At 32.6% G+C, this 20,930-nt stretch overlaps 1 protein-coding gene across 1 annotated transcript in view; it reads left to right on the top strand.

Annotated features, from left to right (window-relative positions):
- Positions 1-18,016, top strand: part of LOC105627582 (neurotrimin-like) — a 98,496-nt gene extending 80,480 nt beyond the window's left edge. The window contains exons 4-8 of the mRNA XM_012208864.1: positions 4,477-4,632; positions 9,145-9,273; positions 10,379-10,516; positions 12,680-12,832; positions 17,763-18,016. Coding sequence (XP_012064254.1) covers positions 4,477-4,632; positions 9,145-9,273; positions 10,379-10,516; positions 12,680-12,832; positions 17,763-18,016 — 830 coding nt within the window. The remainder of the gene's footprint in view (positions 1-4,476; positions 4,633-9,144; positions 9,274-10,378; positions 10,517-12,679; positions 12,833-17,762) is intronic.
- The last annotated feature ends 2,914 nt before the right edge of the window (positions 18,017-20,930 follow it).

The raw sequence follows: 20,930 nt of genomic DNA, 5'->3' as shown, positions 1-20,930 counted from the left end.
AGTAGTAGTAGTAGAGAGAGAGAAGAGAGAGAGAGAGAGAGAGATCGGATTTAAATGCATACTGCAGTTACATAGAAAAAAAGCCAATTTATTTTGTCATTAAAAGATAATAAAATATCTTTTTTCTTTCTTCTCTCTTAATTTGATGCATTTATTTATATTGATAAAAAAACTTCAAATTTTGTTACAATTAATTTTTAAAACATGTGATAAAATTATTAAGATGGATTTTAATTAATCACGCTATAAGCGATATTTATAACATATATCTCTACAGCTTTCTAAATAAATTATTATAATTTACAAAATAAGTTTTTCGAATTTTACATAAAACGTTATAACGTTTTGAGAAAGGATATCGATTGCTATTATGTAATGTTAATAGCGATAGAAATAAAAGATATAATATTGCATTACTCGAAATTATCTCAAATGGCAAAGGGTTGATAGTTCTTGCTGTACCTTTGCGTAACTCGATCATCGAGGATCAGCGCGTACGCATCAATTTAGTGTCACGTTGGTCTAAACGCTGGCTCGCTTTCGACCGATCGAACTTTTCAAACGTTATCGGACCGACGCAAAATATAGCGGCCATTCAAAAGGACACTCGAAGATACCGGCGGTATGAAACGTGGTTGTGTACAATCCACGCGAATAAAACGCGATCCCGTGAGGGCAAACAAAAACAACGGCGCGCGTCGGTGCGCGGGCACGCGTGAAATAATAAATTCGACCCAATTGTTTTCCCGTATCAATAAATATACTATCTGCGGATACGGCGCTTTTTTTCGCCCCGTTTGCGCCCGACGCAGTCGGGGCAAAGCGCGAAATGAATTGCGCACCGGACCCGGTGATATCTCTGTGACCTGTGACGGCGGCGGGCGTAGCGATGCCGGCATGGAATTGCTTTTTGCTCAATGGCCGATGCCCGCTTAATTCTTTGGAAGAATTCGTTGCTGTACGGTTGCTCTCGATATTTGACTGTTCTGCCGTGATCCTACTATGTCGTCAGGCAACATTATTTTGACTTTCTCTTTGTTGAACCACACAAACATTTATTGCAAAAATACTTTGTACTGCAGATGCTGCTTTAACTGTAGTCTTGTGTATTGTCGACTTTTTATACATTGAAATGTTTATTGAATATTTCAAAATATAAAATAAATTTGACCGATTTATTTGATAATGAATTAAAATGTTTATCGAAATATATGTATATTGAAAACGAAAATTATTCAGATTTATGTATTGTAAAAAGAAATCGTTATAGTATAATTATATTTATTTATCGGCAATAAAAAGAAATTATTTATCGATTATCGTAAAGAAAAGTTTTTATATTCCTAATGTGCTTCTCGGACGCTGTTATGCAATCGTAGCTCTCGGTCCACCCTCGTCGTCTCGTTAGCACACGAAAGCACCATTCGTGTTGGTAGCTTTTTCGCATCCGCGGAAACTTCGTCTTGGAACCTCTTTGCCTTCCGAACACGTCTTTCGTAACTCACCAGGGGGACGCGACGTCGGTCTCTGAGAGAGGACTATTCACGAAGGTTGCTTCTCTTTCGTGACCGGGAAAGAAACTTAGTCCGCGTATAAGCCATGGGAAACCATTCCTGGCCAGCCGTCTTTCCGATGTACAAACTGCATGTGTACCAGCTATATTCGGCTCTATTCCGTTTCGAAAGCAACTCGATAACGAAATTCTTCGCATTGTTGCCGCGAAAAATGTATCGCGTCAATGACCTCCCATTTGCGGTGAAGATTATTTTCGCAAAGAGTATGTTAGTTGATCATTGTGTGTATGTGTGCGTGCGTGCGTGCGTGCGTGCGTGCGTGCGTGCGTGCGTGCGTGCGTGCGTGCGTGCGTGTATGTGCGAAGAGCCGACGATATGTTTATAATAAACTTTATTTTATAATAAATCTTACTCTATATCCTATGTTGTTTTTGGAAAAATCGTTTTCGTATACATGCGAATAATCTTTGTGTTGCTGATGCTAGCGTAAAAATTTAGCAAATTATTAATTCATCTGAATTTAAATGTAAAACAGATATTTGTACGGAAAGAACGATTTTGAAGTATAATATTTAAAAAGTTAAGTAGATCTGAAAATAATTTAGTTGATTCAAAAATACATTCTAGCAACCAGTTTGGACATTCTATATGATTATTTTGATGGTCCAAACAAAATTTTTTTCAGATATGTGTCTAGCTAAATGTCTAAATATTTTAAAAAGTCGTTCTTTTCATGTAAATAAAAAAGAATTCGAAAAGATTCTTAACATTTTTGAAATTTTTTATATCATTTATATAATTATAATAAAAATTTATATAATTATAATAAAAAAGGATCAAGTACTTTATTTACGCATATAAAAATAATGTTTTATCATTAACATTTATTATATATATTACACACAAAAAAACAAGATAGCCAAATATGTCATACATCGAAAAAGATGAATACCTCGCGCGTTAAATTAAAATCAATCCTTTAAAAAGATTGAGTAAAGCTATTGAGCAATTTTATTAATTGCTTTTTATGTGAAGTGAATTTACAAACCGAAAATAATACATAATTTATATGCCAGACATAAAATAATTAATATTCATTAATTGATTGTGAATTTCATATTTATATAATTTATAAAATAAAAATTAAATGATAAGGAGATAGAACAGATTTTAACTAATTTATAATAAGCTTCTATTTTATTAAAATATATAATTATAACAATTCTTCACAATCTTTTTTTAAATAGAAAAGGAAAAAGAGGACGAGAGAAACTATACTTAAATTATCAAAAATTCAATTAATTATTTAAATATCCAAATATATAGCTTTTGCGTTGATAACTAATATGGTAGTCCGTAGTCCGAGAATACAGCTTTTGCGTTACTAACTAATACGATAATCGCCACAGCAGATTAAGATATAATTAAATTTACAATACATTCCTTTCATGAAGCTCTCTTTATTAAAGCACATTCTAGATATAATAATATGATTCTTCTATATTTAAACTTGTTTGATGAATAGGTTTCAAGACATTTGGATAAATAACGTTCGTTCAATCATTTTACAAATTCAAAATCGCAAGAGGAGCGAGATTCCTGCAAATTTTTGTCCCTATCGTGCTGAGTGGTTTTTCTCTGGAATATTTTACTGCGTTTGTTAAAGCAAGAGAGAAATTTTCACGATTGTAGCCAGCCGCTTTATTTTTCAAATACATGTATTTTTTATGTCGTCATATCTTTTTGAAGAACAGAACTTTGTGTAAAATGGTCGAATAACAGATTTAAATTGTTTATAACGAGACAAATTAGCATAAAAATGATGCAAATGAGACAAGAGAGATTCAACTCAAAATACCTAGATTAGCATTGATTTTGCTTTAGTTGATTTATTTATTCAGATTAGTGGAATGGACGGTAACTCTAAACTATCTAATGTATCGTCTAAGTGCAAAACAATTCGCCATATCGAATCCAGCTGTCATTTATTAAACTTGGATAAAGCGACGTGATGAATTACTTTGCATGATATATTAATTGCTTATATAGTGTCTTTTGAGTAATCCATGTATATCGTTCTCTTAGTCAGTTCAGATCCTATTTGTATTATTCGCGTGCATTAATTTATAGAACTAATAAATTGTAACTTCTTTACATTCCGTAAAATTCGTAAAAACAACATATATTACAAATATTTATGTAAATATATTAAAGATGTATGTGCATAAATGAAAAAAAATTGTAATTTCGTGCTTTAAAGCGTGCATAGCCATACGAATTATAATAGTTACAGTTATTTCGTATGGTAATCTAGCTCATGACAATTTTACATATCTGCTTGATAAGTAAGCCTTATCCAAATTTTATCCAGCAGCTTGCTTGCTCTCGTGCTCGACGGCACGTACGTGCCGTAAAAAGCAGATTCGCCCTAATACTACGCGTCATCGTACTACTCCCGTCGAGCTTTTGGCTGCGACAGTAGTCGAAAGTAATGTGGATTTTACGGACCGTTAAAAGTCACGCGCGAAAGATCACCTCGACGAAAAAAAAAGAAAACAGAAAGAAATCATTTCTTCAATGGAACAAAAAGGTATTTCCCTACGGAAGCGGAGGGTGAGCCCGGGACGGACGCAGTCCGGAATTCTGCAAAAATTCAAACGAACGCGAGAACTGCTGAGCGAATCGAGATTTTACGAGCGAATCCTCCATCCGCGCGAACGAATGGGGCGCGAACCCCAGGATGCGTGGGTGCCGCGCGTGCTCCCGCGGCGTGTGCGGTGTATATATACGTGGAATATTGCACGACGGGAGACGGCGGGGCATGATCCGCTCGTCGCGAGATAACCATCTATCTAGTCCGCACGAATGATCATCGTGCACAGTCGCGCGCGTTGGTACGCGCGCGTGCTCGTGCTCATGCAACCTCTGGGATGTTCTCGTCACAATGTGGTTATTGTTTCAGTACCGCCGGACATCCTGGACTATCCCACCAGTACGGATATGGTGGTGCGAGAGGGTAGCAACGTGACGTTACGATGCGCGGCAACAGGAACACCGGAGCCGACGGTCACGTGGCGTCGTGAAGCGGGTGGTACGATCAGCTTGTCGAACTGGCAGGGTACGTATCTTCATATTGCTGTACCACTACTACTATTATTGTTAGTATACTACTACTACTATTATCATACGGTGTACCGCTTCGTTGGCCGCCAATTGTCGCGTATATCGTATAACGAATGACGGTTGTTACTCTAGATAGAGTCTCGTTTCCTCTCACCAATCTCTGTGTCTCCTTTCAACCCCATCAGCTTCGTTGTCTCGCGTTGTTTCGCGTATATTGAACATAACCCGCTGCTAGAACAGCTCCGAGGCTTTTTCTCGATCTCACTCCAAAACAGAGTGACAGAAAGCTCGCCATCTCGTTTCGCGCTGATTGAGCGAGACGTTTATTGTGCTCTCGTAGCGTATCATTGAATGAGTTTTGATGGACGGCATTGAATCGATATGAATGTGCCTTTTGTTGAATTCATTGTATATTGAACACGTCTGATAATCGAATAAAAGTCGTAAATGAAATAAACAAAGCAAATTTTTTTCTTGGATCTCTAACATATCGTCAAGTACATGTATTCGATTCACAAATTTTTCTTGTTTTTTTAAACAAGAAATAGAACAGAAATGAATAGAAAAATTTTAACAAAATAGACGAGAATGAACTTTTATATATCATAAAGAATGCATGTAAAAGAAATATATTTTGTTCTTTAATAATTTTATTCTGTACTATTAATCCATTGCTTATCATATATTTTTATTTTTACAAAACTTTTGATTTTCAATTTATTTCCTTATTGCATTGATGATACAATACTTTCAACAGTAATTTCTACTTTCTCTCTCTTACTATCTTTCCGCCTGTTACAGTCTCTTGCAATTGACGAAAGAATTTAACGATTCGTTACACAAAATGGTTTCTTTCCTGATGTTATTATCAGCAAAGTGCCGCCAGCGTAATGTCCATCGAAATGAAATTGCTGAGCATTTATAATATAAACTCATTTATTTAACCCATTCGGTGAGAAATTAATTTTGTTTACAATTCCGAACGAATTTCTGTCGTTATGCCATCTTGAGTAAAATCTAACAGGAACTAGTAATCAACATGTAATTTAATTTCTTAATTATTGTAAAAGGAATGTTATACAAATGCGATAGAATGTTTTAACGAGAACTTTCCATTAATACATAACAATTCTTCAACGAAGATACAGTTTGATTATTACACAGAAAGAATGATTTTATTGAAGTATCTAAAAATTTAACTAAATACGGATCTGAAAATAACTTTGTTGGACTATCAAAATAATTATATAGGACACTCAAATATAATGAGCAACGCTGTAAAAAGTTTTGAGTTCTAATAACCAGGTTGTGTGTCCTACATTATTTTGATGGTTTAACAAAATCATTTACAGATCTCTATCCAATTAAATTTTTAAATACTTTAGCGAAAACCTGTACATGTAACATTTGAAAAAACTATTATTATAAAAATTTAATTTTTATATATAAATTTTATTTCTATAATTATAAGAATATATCGGTACATTTGAATGCATTTTTTAAACATTTATATTCTAATTATTTATATTTTAAACAATTTTTTATGAGACTTGATAATACATTCAAACAGATTTCATAATTGATTATTTCAGTTTTTGAGATTGAGGCAAAAGATTAATGATATTCAGTGATTCATTTCATAGTTTTTGTTCTCGAAAAATATCTCGTCTGAGAGATTTGCCGTTCTTTCAATCCAATCACATGCTTTCAGCTGTCACCTTCATTCACTGGCATTCCTTTTACGCGCCACCCGCATCAAGATTGTTTAGATCTTTTGCTGACTAATTGCGCAAGCAAGTGTCGGAGACATTTCGATTGTATATCAGACAGATAGCTAAAGTACCGCTTTAGTCTCTTTCTCTTACGAGTTCAAAAGTTCGTCTCTTCTTTTGCCATCTTCTTCCTTTTCTATTCGTCTCCATACTGAATTCGGAATACTTCTCAAAGACCAACAAACCGACGTGCAACACACACGTAATATATTTTCATCCTTTCGTGTGAAATCGTGCCAAGGGTCAGAAACGAGAGAACGTCGCCCTACAGTGAAATATCGATTTGTGACCGACTTCTGATGATTTATTCACCAGATGAAATTTCCATTTTTTCGAAGTCGATTTTAAGAAATCACTTTAAGTATTTTGTCGCGTCTCGCTGTCCCTCTATTCGTCTCTTCGTCTTATGTCGATTTTGTGGAAAGATTCAGTCGTGATTCCATTAGACGATAAGTACCGTAGAATGGAGTATTCGGAAACGCGCTATCGGTCTTACGATTTTCGCAATCGAAGTCCGTGCACTCCGTTTGACCTATAATAGTTGAGAAAAGTGTTCGGCGTTTTCTTATTTGTATGATAATTCATACTAAGAAATTTTGCTTTTTGCACACGATAAAAGTTTGAAGTACGAATTTGCCTCGAAAGCCTCAACAGGTGCATGAATGAAAGAGCTTTTCAAATTGTTATCAAAATATGCAGACGTTGTTACACACAAATTTTGTGATATATATTTAAATGCTATTGACAAAGTGTTATCTAACATAAATAAAATAATGCTAAAAGCAAATCAAGAATAAATGGAATAATTTATTAATTTAAGTAAATGTGATAATTAACAATAAAATTATATCGTTATACAATAGTTTTTATAAAATTGTTAAAAAACGATAATTACATTTTACATATTTAATATTTTATAAATATTTCATGAATATTTTATAGTTATCTTAATAATTAAATGCAATACGTAATAATATTGTAAGCTAATTGATTTACTTGAATTCTAAAGAAAAATTTTAATTATCATATTTGACATTAAAATTTTCTTATTACGTACATGTATGTGTATACTTCTATACTTTCATAAATTTTGTGATAATTTTATTAAAATAGTATACTTTGTTATGTATGTATGTAATTATTTAAATATATTAATATTATTTAATAAGTTGTAAATTCTCATATTGTGTAAATTATGAAACTATCATTCTGATAATAGGACGATATATAGATACCTACACATCGGTAGGCCGTTGATCTGTAAAGGAACTATGTAAATTATATGATAATCAATCTCGAAATGAATGTGCTAGATTGTCAATTTAACTTCATTACACACTCGCGACGCGGAACTAATTGTAATTTCAATGTACAAATCGATTAGCACGATTAATTATATAATATCGAAATTAAGGAAATACACATTTTAATTAAACTTGAAATCAATTGTTTCGCAATATTAAGCTAGTCGACCGTATTGCAACATGCGAAACAGAAATTATTGGAAAATATCAGAGAGCAAATATTAATTTACAACATATGAAATTACAGCTGACGTAATGAGTGCTACTTTGTCCACTTTTGCATATTAATATTTATGTTACGTTCCATTTAATACAATGTGCAGTCTAATGAAATTATGTTAGTGAATCAACGTTCCATTTTTTTCATTATTATATTGCGAAATCTTTTAATTGCTTTTTTATGAATTGAAGAATATATATTTGTGCTATCTGTATTATAATTTGCGTGTTTTCAATATTCCGCAAAATTGAGAACATAAGTTTAAGTATGTTTCATGTTGCTACTTGCTTGCTACTTAATTATCGTATATACGCTTAGTTAGTAACACTACACATTACATGCAACGTATATATACAGTATATATTATGAGAAAGTATGAAGAAAATGAGAAGAAACATTATTTAAACGTTATTAGTCAGTTATTTGTCAAAATTGGATACGTGTATATTTCATTGTTTCATGTGACAAAGATTCATTTATTATTATTATTACTGTATTTGCATTTTCTAATAATAATAAGTTTAAATATCAAACATATATAATCGAAAATAGTGGATCCACAGAGGCTTTCTGATTTTAGAAAAAGATTTTTACAAAAAAATATTATGTCGCAAAAGGCGTGATTTTTTTGAATATACTCACTATTTCCAATAAACAAATAAATTATCTTATTGATATAATGCTAGCAAAAAGAGTTTTGTTTCCTCTTCATAAATCACGTGCAAATATGATTATGATCGATTAATATAATCCGAAATTTTTTGTTTTAACAAAACTTTTTTTGTTATTCTATATATATTTTTCCAAATTCATATAAAAATATATCTTATTCTCTCTTTTGATCTCAAAAAATAAAAGAGTTTAATATATTTATGCTACAATAATACATAATTTCTATCATATCTTTATTTATTATTTGATTCTGAAAATTATATCGTAATATTAAACAATTTAAATTATTATCTTTTATTATAAAAGATAATATCAATCATAAGCCGAGATGATTAAATTTATGATTTGTAATTTCAAAAATATATTTGTAATTTGGAATGCTTAAAAATTAACGGCACGGTATTAATATGTGCAATTGGTCAGATCGTGTCATAGGTGTGTTTAACTGAACGATGAACGAAGCGTATATAATAATGCGTCGTAATCCATGTCCATATGAATTTGTATGCCCGCATATCTACATATGTAAACTGTTGCAGCGGGGAGTATCGTGGGTCCGGAGCTGGAAATAACACGAATCACGCGTCTCCATATGGGACCGTATCTCTGTATAGCGTCCAACGGGGTGCCACCAACAGTCAGTAAACGGATCCTCCTCACTGTTCACTGTACGTAATTTTGCTGCGTGATCCTAAATTTCGTTTTATGACCAACACTAAGGAACGCTTCCAGCCAAACGGTAGGGTGAAACATGGTGAAATACGTTGCGTAAATGGCTTTTCCATTACGATTGAGAGAAATATAATTAAATGCGTTTCTCTCCATTTTACAAGGCGGAAAAAAATATTACGTGAAATTATTTAATCTCCCTTGAAAAAACGAGGATTAATTTATTCACACAATCATCGTGAATTAATTTTCCAGAATTAATCTTTTCAGAATGTTATACAATATACCATACGCGATGTAATATTATTAGGATTTCAATTCGTAAATTTTAATTCAATCAAACTCTAACTGTTCCGTTTCCATCCTTTGCTTTTCACGCATATATATATTGTGGAAATGCATACGAATGATATTTTATACAGTTCTGCCCCGTCCTAGTAATAGAAATCCTTTCTTATACGCGCGTCGGGCGCTTGTCGCAAAATATATTTTAAATTGTCGTACTCGCATGTGGTGTGAGCGATCTCGCGTAATGACGCCTCTCGGGGTAGGCATGGTGAATAGCTGATCCCGAGGGCCATTGTTCCTGAAAACGGAGTTAAATCTTTCCTGCCGCTGGCTACGTAATTTTACTACGCTATATAACAAGTCGCTTACTAAAAGGACAAGTGACGTTTCTGGATTGATTAAAAAATAAGAGAGCCCTATTTCGAGGGAACATGTTTTAAAAATGGGGGCTGGAGCTTTAGTAAGACTTTTACGTCAAACGTCAGCTGTACCTTGTGATGAGTTCGTAAAATTGGATATTTCGTTAAATTCTGTACCGTGTTTTCTCAGCTTTATATAGTTTTTAATGTCAAATATTTTAACATTATATTATCAGCTAGATTTTGTTAAAAACAACTGTTTGTAGAACTGTACATAATAAAATTAATATACAGTCAGTGCTATATTGTATAATTTCTTATCTTACGATAATTAAAAATTCAATAAAGTATGAGAAAACAAATTTTTTTTAAATAAAAAAATGTTTCCTTTGATTAAGGTTAATTTTTGTGTTTTAATGGTGTTTTGTATTTTATTGAAATATATTATCTTGCACAGTTCAGCCAATGGTTTGGATTGAGAATCAGTTAGTAGGTGGTTACGAGGGACAAACTGTTACGTTGGAATGCCGTAGTGAAGCTCATCCCAGTCCTATCACATATTGGACGAAGCCATCGAACGAAACTATTGCCAATGGTGAGCATGTCTTTCTGTTTGTCCAAATATAATATGCTTTTCGCTTTTATCAACAGTAATATAGAAATAGTGCACAGAAAAAGAATAATTTAATTAAAGCAGTTTTATGGAAAGTAAATATTTTAAATTACTTTCTATGCTCTTATTAAACATAAATAAAAATCAATTGTCACTATGACGGACAACTAATTAATTAACATTTCAGAGTGAATTGAATAGAACATACACAAATATGCAAAATAATATTAATATTTTTATCATAGATATTAAGACAGTGATACTATTAATTCCATCTTAAATTTTTCTCTCATTGCGAGATAAAATAAGTTTTAATTATTTCTTTTTCAAGTTATACGAACATTGAATTCGCTTCTTAAGATAATATTTATCATTAAAGAATACATAAATAATACTCATTGTTTCAAAACTAGAAAAAATAGAGAGTTTTAATGAAACCGAGAGCGCGTTTTATTTCAATTTATGAAATAATTATTACAAATTCTTTCCTTCTTCTCTTTTTTTTTCCTTTTTTTGCGCACGTCGGGAAGTGCACGCACGAGCAGCTGTAATGCAATTCGCCTTAATTACACCGCGCTAACGTGGTCGTTTCACTCTAATTGCTACCATGCACCTTTGCGATATGCAAGGGTTTAAGGGCAAGGGCAGTGGCATTAAAACTTAAGACGTGTGCGTGCCATCTCGTGTCGTTAATCCGTGACAGTATTCTCTTCGAACAAGCTAAAATTTTTCCTTAAAGTGTTATAATGAATGATCTTCAAATTAATTAAGAACGCGAAATTCTTTTTATGCAGATGACAAAATTTTTATCTACTATAGCAAAGTCGATTGTTAGTAGCTTAATTTGGCGTTTGACGAAAGTTTCTCACAAATCGATGGATAATATTAGCATTAAAATTTTTTTAAATTAATTATAAAGAGATAATTCTTGTTATTATTACATTTAACCGATATTTCTAAATTCAGTGCTACTCTATAGTCTTTACATTATACAAATATCTAAATAATATTACTCGCTAGCATTACTTTATGTTTTACTAGATTAATATTAATAATTATAATAAAAGTATCAAAGAAAGACATTAATTAAATATAGATAATAAAACATAAATCAATTCAAGAAAAAATAGATTACCTAAAATGACACAAAAAAATGTATAATTATTATAAATAAATTATTAATATTATAAATGTATAATAAATGTATAATATCAAATTTATTAATCAGAATGTACGGTCACATATTAAACTTACTTTTATTACATACAAATTTTATATGTTCTTTTTCATTACCAGAAATATCCCAACGAAATGTTTTTACAACAAAATTTTTTTGCGTGTATCGTATTCCACAGATTTTTTAATACATATTCATAAAATCGCGTATACTCTTATAATCGAAGAATGCAGCGAATAAACTCTTATAGAAGTGTATGATTTTTTTATTGTTTCGAATAACACATATTCGAATAACAAGATATATCGATATGAACGCCGGTAAACTTTCCTCTGAAATAACTGTTTTCCGCATCGACAGTCGTATAGCTTGGAACTAATAACACGAAAATCGACATTCACATCGTCTTCCACGTGCCAGAACGACATTCACGCGAACAACATGGTCTGTTCCGTACTTTGTGCGATTCCGTAATGTTTAAGCGGCTTGGAACGTAAATATGAAGTTTACTGCTGCATCGATCCGGAATTTTCTGTTATTCCGGGCTGCCATGGAAGCCTGTCTAGTTAGTGCTCCTCCATTCGCGGCAAACACGCGAAACGAATTAGCTTTTTAACGAGAGACAAGTACAATTGCATCAACGCGAAAAAGCCAGTTTTGTGCGTCATGCGTTTCCCGTTAACAACCTTCTGAATCATTGACTTCGATTAGGAGGAACGAGTGTATTTTTCATCTAGTCATACGTGCGCTTTATAAGTTTTGTTTTATTAATTATTGTTGATTTTGTTGGCTCACACATTTGATGTAACAATTTGATATGAGTATGTGTTTCTTTATAAACTATACATTTAATGTTATATGTATGCGCGCTGATTGAACACGTAAATCTCTATGGAAATTAGCGTTTGCGATTTCGATATATTTACTATGCTTAATCTATATACACCGATGTTTTCAATGTTTTTTAGACGAGAATTATAAGGTCGAAACAATTCCTAAAGGATTATATGAAATACTTATGAAGCTCGTGATAAAATCTGTACGAGCACAGGATTTCGGAACCTTCCGATGCGTGGCGACGAACTCCCTCGGAGAGACCGATGGAAAGATAAAACTTTACAGTGAGTAACATTTATGAACTCATTAATCTGCACGTAACGTATTTTTACACTATGTACATTACTTGCTTATCTTCGCATAAAGAAACATTTAATCGTTCGTTACTTCAAGCCGATTTCTAATTTCTTTGTTCATTTTGAATGCTACGTACGAAAAACCTTATGCGCTAAAAATATCTCTTTTAATTTTCATAATATGTATATTATTATATTATTGCTTGTATTATCTGTACGTGTGTTTTAATATTCATGCTAGTGATTATCTGACGTAATTATGTGATACAAATAATTTACTGATAATTAAATTTTATTTTATAAATGTTGCCATACTCTGTTTGCTCTCCTCTACTTTCCGTTTTACCTGTATCGCGCGTAAAAATCAGGTACAAAAAAAGAATTAGTTATTTGCATACCCTATATATTTTATATATATAAATAGTTAAAAATAATATAAATATTACATTTTAATAGATAACGCAAACTCAAGTTTTACGTTAATATTGTTATATTATTTTTATTATTTTTAATCGCATTAATCTTACATAAGGGATTTAAATTAGTTTTGCTTATTACTGGAAAATACGATACGGATTTTGTAGTTAAACGTGTTTCATGAAAATGTATAGATTAAAACTCATTATGGCGTAATGGTGTACGCGGCGAGATGAATAAAAAATTTACTTATATCCCGACAACACGGTTATTTAGACAGCAACGAACGTCTCTCCTGTCTCGAAATTTAACCAGAGGCGGGCACGATTCTTAAACGGATAACTTATCGGTTTATCGCCGATCGATATTGCCTACTCGAAGTAATTGCCCCAATCTCAGTGTACCAATACCCCTCGTTTCCCGCACCATTCCACGATGCCGTCGCTTGATCTCTATCATCGTTCTATGCATATGAACTTTGGAAGCTAGACAACCTCCGTACCTGTTTACCCTTGTTCTACCACTTACCTTCGTCGCGTTGATAGGGTAAAAGAATAGCGATCTTACAGGAGATGAAAAATGTTGTCGCTTAGTTAACAACGTTAGTAATTTTATCATTTTTTTTCGCGAGAAGAAATATAAGACGAAGAGAAAATAAACTTCATAAGGAGATATACTAGAAGACAAATCGTCGCTGCAAATCAAGTATAAGGAATAAGAGACCGAGTCGTAATGTCATGTCGCATCGCATTGAGTCGCGTCACACGTCATGTCATCTCATCTTCGCGTCACTACGTCACGCGTCCATTCTGCTCGCCGTCATTATATTTCATTGGATCTCACGCATGAGGTTCAAGTGGCAAGCACGCCAAATGCGTAAAGCACGACCCGTCTGTTCCGTTCGATCTCGCTGATGTTAATTGGTCGTCTCTCCAATTAGAGTGTCGACGGTGGCGAGGTCGGACGGAAGCGGTGCGTTCAAAGAGAGAGGAAGAAAACGATGGCTTTAACAAAAATCGCCGTTCATGATGATTGGATAACGGAAAGGGAGAGGGGAAGAAGAGGCTGTAGTGAGGCACTTAATTTCCGACAATTGCAAATAAAATGCTGCGGTCGAAGCGACGACGGGAAAGCCCGGGGACACGCCCGCACGCCTGTACAGACCATCACGAATTTCCATTCTCGCGAATCACTTCTCCAATAATTAGCTCAGCAATTTAATTCAACGGGCTTGCGTTCCGTTAAAACGTCAGTCGACTAGCACGCCTCTCTGTCGCTATTATCGGGAGCTTTTTCCGGCAGCGCGACACGTTTAACAATATTAGCAATAATTACCGCGAGGAGGGGGGGGCCACTGGTCTGTGGATTACATGTTCCGCTAAAGTCGGTTAACTTCGATGGGAATCTTACTTGAGCTTAACTTAAAGGAGAGTTGCAGGGCAAGGAGGGTAAGAAAGGACGAATTATCGACGGACATAGCGTGAAAAGAGAACAAGTCGCGAAGGGGATGCTTTAAACTAAGACTGCGAGAGAACTTTGCGCCACCGTGTCGCTCGTTCCGAGTCTGTACAATGACGTGCACGTATGGCATGCAAAGTCTGTGCATGATGGCCTATATTCAAATTGCATTATATCGCCGGATGAGGGAGCGCGCGCGCGCGCGCGCGTATAGATATGACCGATAAACGTGCCGTGGTAGCCATGGTCATTAGTTCACTTTTGCTTCGCTTGCCGGTAGAAACGGATGTTCTTTGAGAAAGAATTAAGTCGCAATTGGCCCAGCAAATCTGATTTCGAAATATCCGCTACTATTATACGGTAAAGTAACTCCTGGAAGTTATTAGCGATTACTAATGTAATTACTATTTTATCATTATCTATCTCCTTGGTATATTACAATGCTGAAATTATAGTTGCGTTAAATTGTGTTTAATAAGTTACCTGAACGTGCAGACATAATATGCATGCTACGTGTAGAGTTATTAGGTTTCTCCTAATTTCTATGATTGTATAGTATAGAGTTCTAATAAAACAATTGCGTTCCTCCATCGTTTGACGCTTTTTACCTCTTTAAGACTGATGGTGCGAATGAAACTTTTAAAGGTATATCCATAATTTTTCGCTTTATTCATAATTCTTTGCGAAAGACAGATAAAAGATAAATGGAAAGAAGACAAGTTGAATTATTTTAGCCCTACGGTTGATTATTGCTCCTTCAGGCGCTATAAAGCACATTATCATAAAATGGCATCATCAGTAGTGAAGTGAACAGAATTACGGATTTTACGGTGGAACACATTACTGGCTAATTGCAGTGAGGTGGAAGAGCTCTGAGCATCTTAAACCACAGTCGCAATATTCATTACCGCAGACACAGTGAGCATCAAAGGCGATGATATAACGGCATGGTAATAAATGTAAATTCGTAATTTAAGGTATTTGAGACGGCTGTTTCAACGGCTTTTCGGTAACGGCGCGGTAACGCAGGTCTGACCACAATTCCGATATTCAACCGGAACATAGTGTCCGAGCGTATTAATTAATGTATTTATTAAATTGTGTTGTTGAACTGTCAGGATCGCCGAGAGCACACATTCTGCATCTGTACTTCCGAATACACTGTGCAGCGTACGCTTTCCGAGATTTGCAAACAGCTACTACGAGTAAATATAAACGCATTGACCTTGCAGAAGTGCAAACACAATTGTCGCTCGCGAATTGAAATCAACGTTGCATAAGCTTCTGCACTTCGAACGAAAGTTGATTACTATTTCAACAATATTTGGCTCACATCTGCTTCACGAAAGTAACTTTCAGACTGAAATATGCAAAAGAACCTTTAAAGGATAAAACATAGGCAAGTATGTACATTAAAAAATTCATTATATAAATACATTTCTCTTTTCTCATAAAAATTATTTGATTAAAATATATTTGAAAATATTACATTAGTAGAAATACATTTGACAAATGTATGTAAACAAAATTTACTACATTTTAATATATATGTTTTTAATAGGTGCTAAATAAACGTTTACTTACAGTGAATAAATATTTAACCAAATTAATGATTTGTATTTAAATACAATGATTAAATAAATATGTGTTTACATTTAGTTTACATTAAATATTTATTTAGAACTATTTATACAAATATTTATTAAAATTTATTAAAATAAATTTTTTCAATGTATAAATTTTTCAACCTTTCAACTAGCTTACATAAATCTATGTCTACTACGTCAAAATTGAAGGAAAAGTACAATTGTCTTTACGCTTTTTGCAACATTATTCTTGTCATAATCCATCGATATTCATCTTTATTTTGTAGTTTCAACTGTTAGGGATTGTCACCTCAATACGTTGTGTGGCTTGCACGTTGTCATCCTGTGGATTAATTAGAAAAAGTCTACTTTCGTCTCGTGCGGAAATGTCGATGCACGCACGAGAGAATTAATATCGCTTCCGAACTCTCGACATTTCGACGGAGTGTGCAAGTGACAAGAGCTCTCCGGGTTTGCGGGAACACCGTACGGACGACATTCCAATACGTCAAACCGGGGAGCATCGCGCGGAAAGTCCGACCGCCTGGCCGATTATTTTTCCGGTTATTACTCGCGGACAGGCTTTACCGATATCTCGATTCGCCATTTACGCTTCAAACGCTATTCGACGTAAAGCGGCTTTCTACTGTATTGCATACTGCGACGGACGTTCAATCTCTATTCAAACGATCACACCAATTTTTAAGCGCTAACGTTCGCCATTGATTCGTCAATTAGCTAATGTACTTTTTATTTCTATTATTGTTGACTTTTCGATTTACCGTAATTGTGATCATCTATAATGTTACCATCCTATAAATATTTTTATTTAGTATATAGAAAGCCTGTATATGTTTACTTTGATATCCGTTGATCAAATGATTTTACATTGAAATTGATAAAACCAATGCTAGTAAACATAGCGATAAGCATGGTTTAAATTAATACATAAACTATACGAGCTTTTAGCTTATATAATTAATTTTGAAATTCGCAATGTTTCTATTTTGTCATAATGGATTGCACATATTTAAACTCATATGTATTTAATTCCATTTAAGCCAATTAAATAATTAGTTATTTATATTTGCTTTTAAATAATAATAGTTTTCCGATTATATAATTTGAAACAAATAATTTTTTGAATTAAGAATAAATTAATTAATGACACTATGTTCAATAAATTTTAAGTTAGTTAAATACTAGCATATTATGTGAAAAGATTAAAGAAAAAACTAACTTGTTCAAAAAGTAAATAAGATGAAAAGTAACTCTCTGAAGAATCTATATGAAAGAAAATAGCAAAATACTCATTAGTCTCTTAAATCACAAAAAGGTTCGTATTAGCGATTCTAAAAGCATGCTAAAGCTATTTCACTTTTTATCAGAAGCACACTTCATACATTACTTGGTAACGTTAACTCTAATCATCAAATTTATTGTGTCGCCATTTTCAGAGATCGATAAGCCGCCAACGACGCGCAAACCAGGCTCGAGACGTGAATCGAAGAAAACATGGAAGATCGATCACAATCATGAGAAGAAAGCTGTCGGTATGAAAGACGAGCCAATGTTAAAGGGCGACGATATTGGTGATGAACAGATCGATTTTCAATCGGCGACGGCCTCATCGTCGTTTCATCGTCATTTATTTATGAATTTCGGAATAACCATCATGACTGTGATATTGGCCGATGATTTATCCACGTAGGCCACCGTTGTGTAGGAACTGTTACGCGAAGATTAACGCAATGTAGAAAGTGTTCTCCAAATACGAGACTAAGTATCATGGTGAACGTCACAACGAAGGAATGTCGATATGAATGATGCTGCGTAGGATCGCTGCTCTCCGTAAAAAAATCTCTTCCTGTTGTACATGAAATTTGCATAAAGCGAAATGTAGAGCGAAGCATAGAGCGAAGAATCGTTTTTACATGGAGTCCGGAATACCTGGCTGATTAGACCAGAGTGACCAGAGTACTTCGTGAAAAGCGTAATTAACACATTGCAAGCCGAACGTGTACTAATAGATTTTCCTTCCCTAAAGACATAGAAAGCCACCAATCTATTAACCCCTTTGCGCTGAAGGTGCCAGAGTAGCTGGCTTTTACCGTTTCCATTTCAAGCGGTAACTCTGTTGACCTCGCCATCACTTAAAGAAGAAAGTCTGTAGATCCAGTAAAAAGGGGCACATATTATTTGCAATCTCATTTTCTAATTAATTACCAACAAATATTGACAAAGACATAAAAATTATATTTCAGCGCTTACTTACTTTGTGCAAGCATATTTTCTATTTTTATATTTAATATTACATTTAAAAATGTCCACTTTGATTTGTTAAAAATTTAATTTAATGGTGTATTATTTTATTTTAAAAACACATATAAAAAGGTGTTTACTGCAATAGTGAGTTAATTCACATTTTATAAAAACAGGGAAAATGATTAAAATTAAAGTGATAGGAAAAATATATTTTTCGCAAAATGTAGGTTAATCTACTGCTGCAGTGATCCCTTCATATAAATAATGTTGATGTAAATATATGTCATTACTTTTGCATTTGAAAATATTAAGCGTACATAGCTTGCAATTTGCTAATAATAATGTCAAAACGTACAAGGACGCAAAGAATTTGAGTAATTGCGTTATGCATAGCTCATGATTTCAAATAATTTTAATTGTAAAAAGTTGTCTATTATTTCTTAGAATTTGCAGTCATCTTTTTCGCATGATTTCAAAGTATGTATATATGAAATTTTTAATTTTAATATCTTTTTTATCATAAAAAATTAAAAAATGTAAATATTTAGAATACTAAATTTAGTTATGTCTTATGTAGTAAGAATAAATAAATCCTCTTGTGTGTGTATATATATATATATATATATATATATATATATATATATATATAGAGCAAGGATAATAAGAAATTTGAAATAATGGATTAAAATTATTTATTAAGAAATTAATATAAAATTAATAAATGGATAATTTAAATAATGCTTCATAATAATGCCAATATATTAAATTATCATTGCTTTATGAATTATGTTTACAATATAGAATTACAATTCACTGATTTACTCAGCCTTTTGTTTATTTCTCGGACACATAAATTATATCGCTGAAACAAAGTAATGTGCCTCACAGAAAACATTTTCATCGAGAAGAAATTTATTTCACTTAAGTATGTCGCAATAATTTTTAAACAGGGAGAATTGTAAAACGGATCTACCGTATTACATTATAAGTGGCTATTCCAATGATCTCTCTCTATATAGTAGTTATAAAGAGTGTTCCATTTTCCATTTTATTCAAACTGATAGTGGATGTGTTCTTTATTATAGTCAAGGGTACGGATAATGTAATAACACTTTATAAAACTGCCTATATTACCTTATAAGAGATCTGATCGAATCCTTTATTAATTATTGTGGCATTAAAGAGAAAAATTATAATTACGTCAATAATTTTTTAGTTAATTCTTTAGTTCTGTTACAAATTTAAATACATGTATTGTTAATAGCAGCACAAAAATTTGTAGTGCCATATGTAAAACATTACTTTACGATAAAAAGTAGTGTATAGTTTTGCTTACTGATCGCGCTTTTATTTCTTAGAATTTGTTTTTAATTCTTGTAGAGTACTTTCGCAGTAGATATACTTTCACATAAAAATGCTGATTTAATGTAATTATTATTTATGTTACAGGATGACAATAATTTTCTGAAAATTTCCGTTATTCAACGGAACAATCAATAAACTATTTTTAATTCAAATACCTCGAGATCATACAAATATAATAATGTATAACAGGCTTATTGTACATAGTAACATTTATCTATAGAAATCATCAATTCTTCATCCGTACACTATAATTTTAGTGATTAGTGTTTTAGATAAATGATGATTATTATACGGAGTACATCAACGAACAATGTTATATTTTAACGTAGTGCTTTCTGAATTATAAATTATAAGCCATTAAAAAATTAAAAAATTACAGATTAATTTTACTAATAAAGGTTATGTGTTTAATATTTATAAAAATTTTATATGTTACTTTAACAGTTTATATAATATTATTTTATAATATTATTTTAAATAATTAATAATAATAATATATGAAATTAATATATATATGAAATATGGAAATGTTAAGTTTGAAAAAAAATTAAAGCTAAAATTCGCAACTTTTATAATTTTTGGACATTTATATTTTAATTTTTTTTTATACGAGAGTTTAATTTTTTTCAGCATATGTTGAGCGTAGGAAAAAATAAATCTGTAAATTGCTACATATTATAATTTAACATCGCTCTTGCACAAAATATCGAATGTGCAATACTTTTAAAAAAAAAGTCGTCAAAGCAATACTATCGATTCATCAGTTGAGCTTTCATTTCCTAACGAATTTGTTATCAATCTGTTTCATCAATCGATTATAAATTGCAAGTTCGGCTTTCCAAATGAACCCATCAATTTCGCGGTGCCCCTTGCGTATGTTTGTGATGACCCAAATGTGCTATGTACATATACGTAGATGTGTAATAATCAGTACATATATATATATATATATATATATATATATATATATATATATATATATATATATATATATA

This window comes from Atta cephalotes (genome assembly GCF_000143395.1).
Source record: "Atta cephalotes unplaced genomic scaffold scaffold00009, whole genome shotgun sequence".
Classification (NCBI taxonomy): Eukaryota; Metazoa; Arthropoda; class Insecta; order Hymenoptera; family Formicidae; genus Atta; species Atta cephalotes.
The sequence above is the reverse complement of the archived record's forward strand: the minus strand, read 5'-3'. Positions and strand labels throughout refer to the sequence as shown.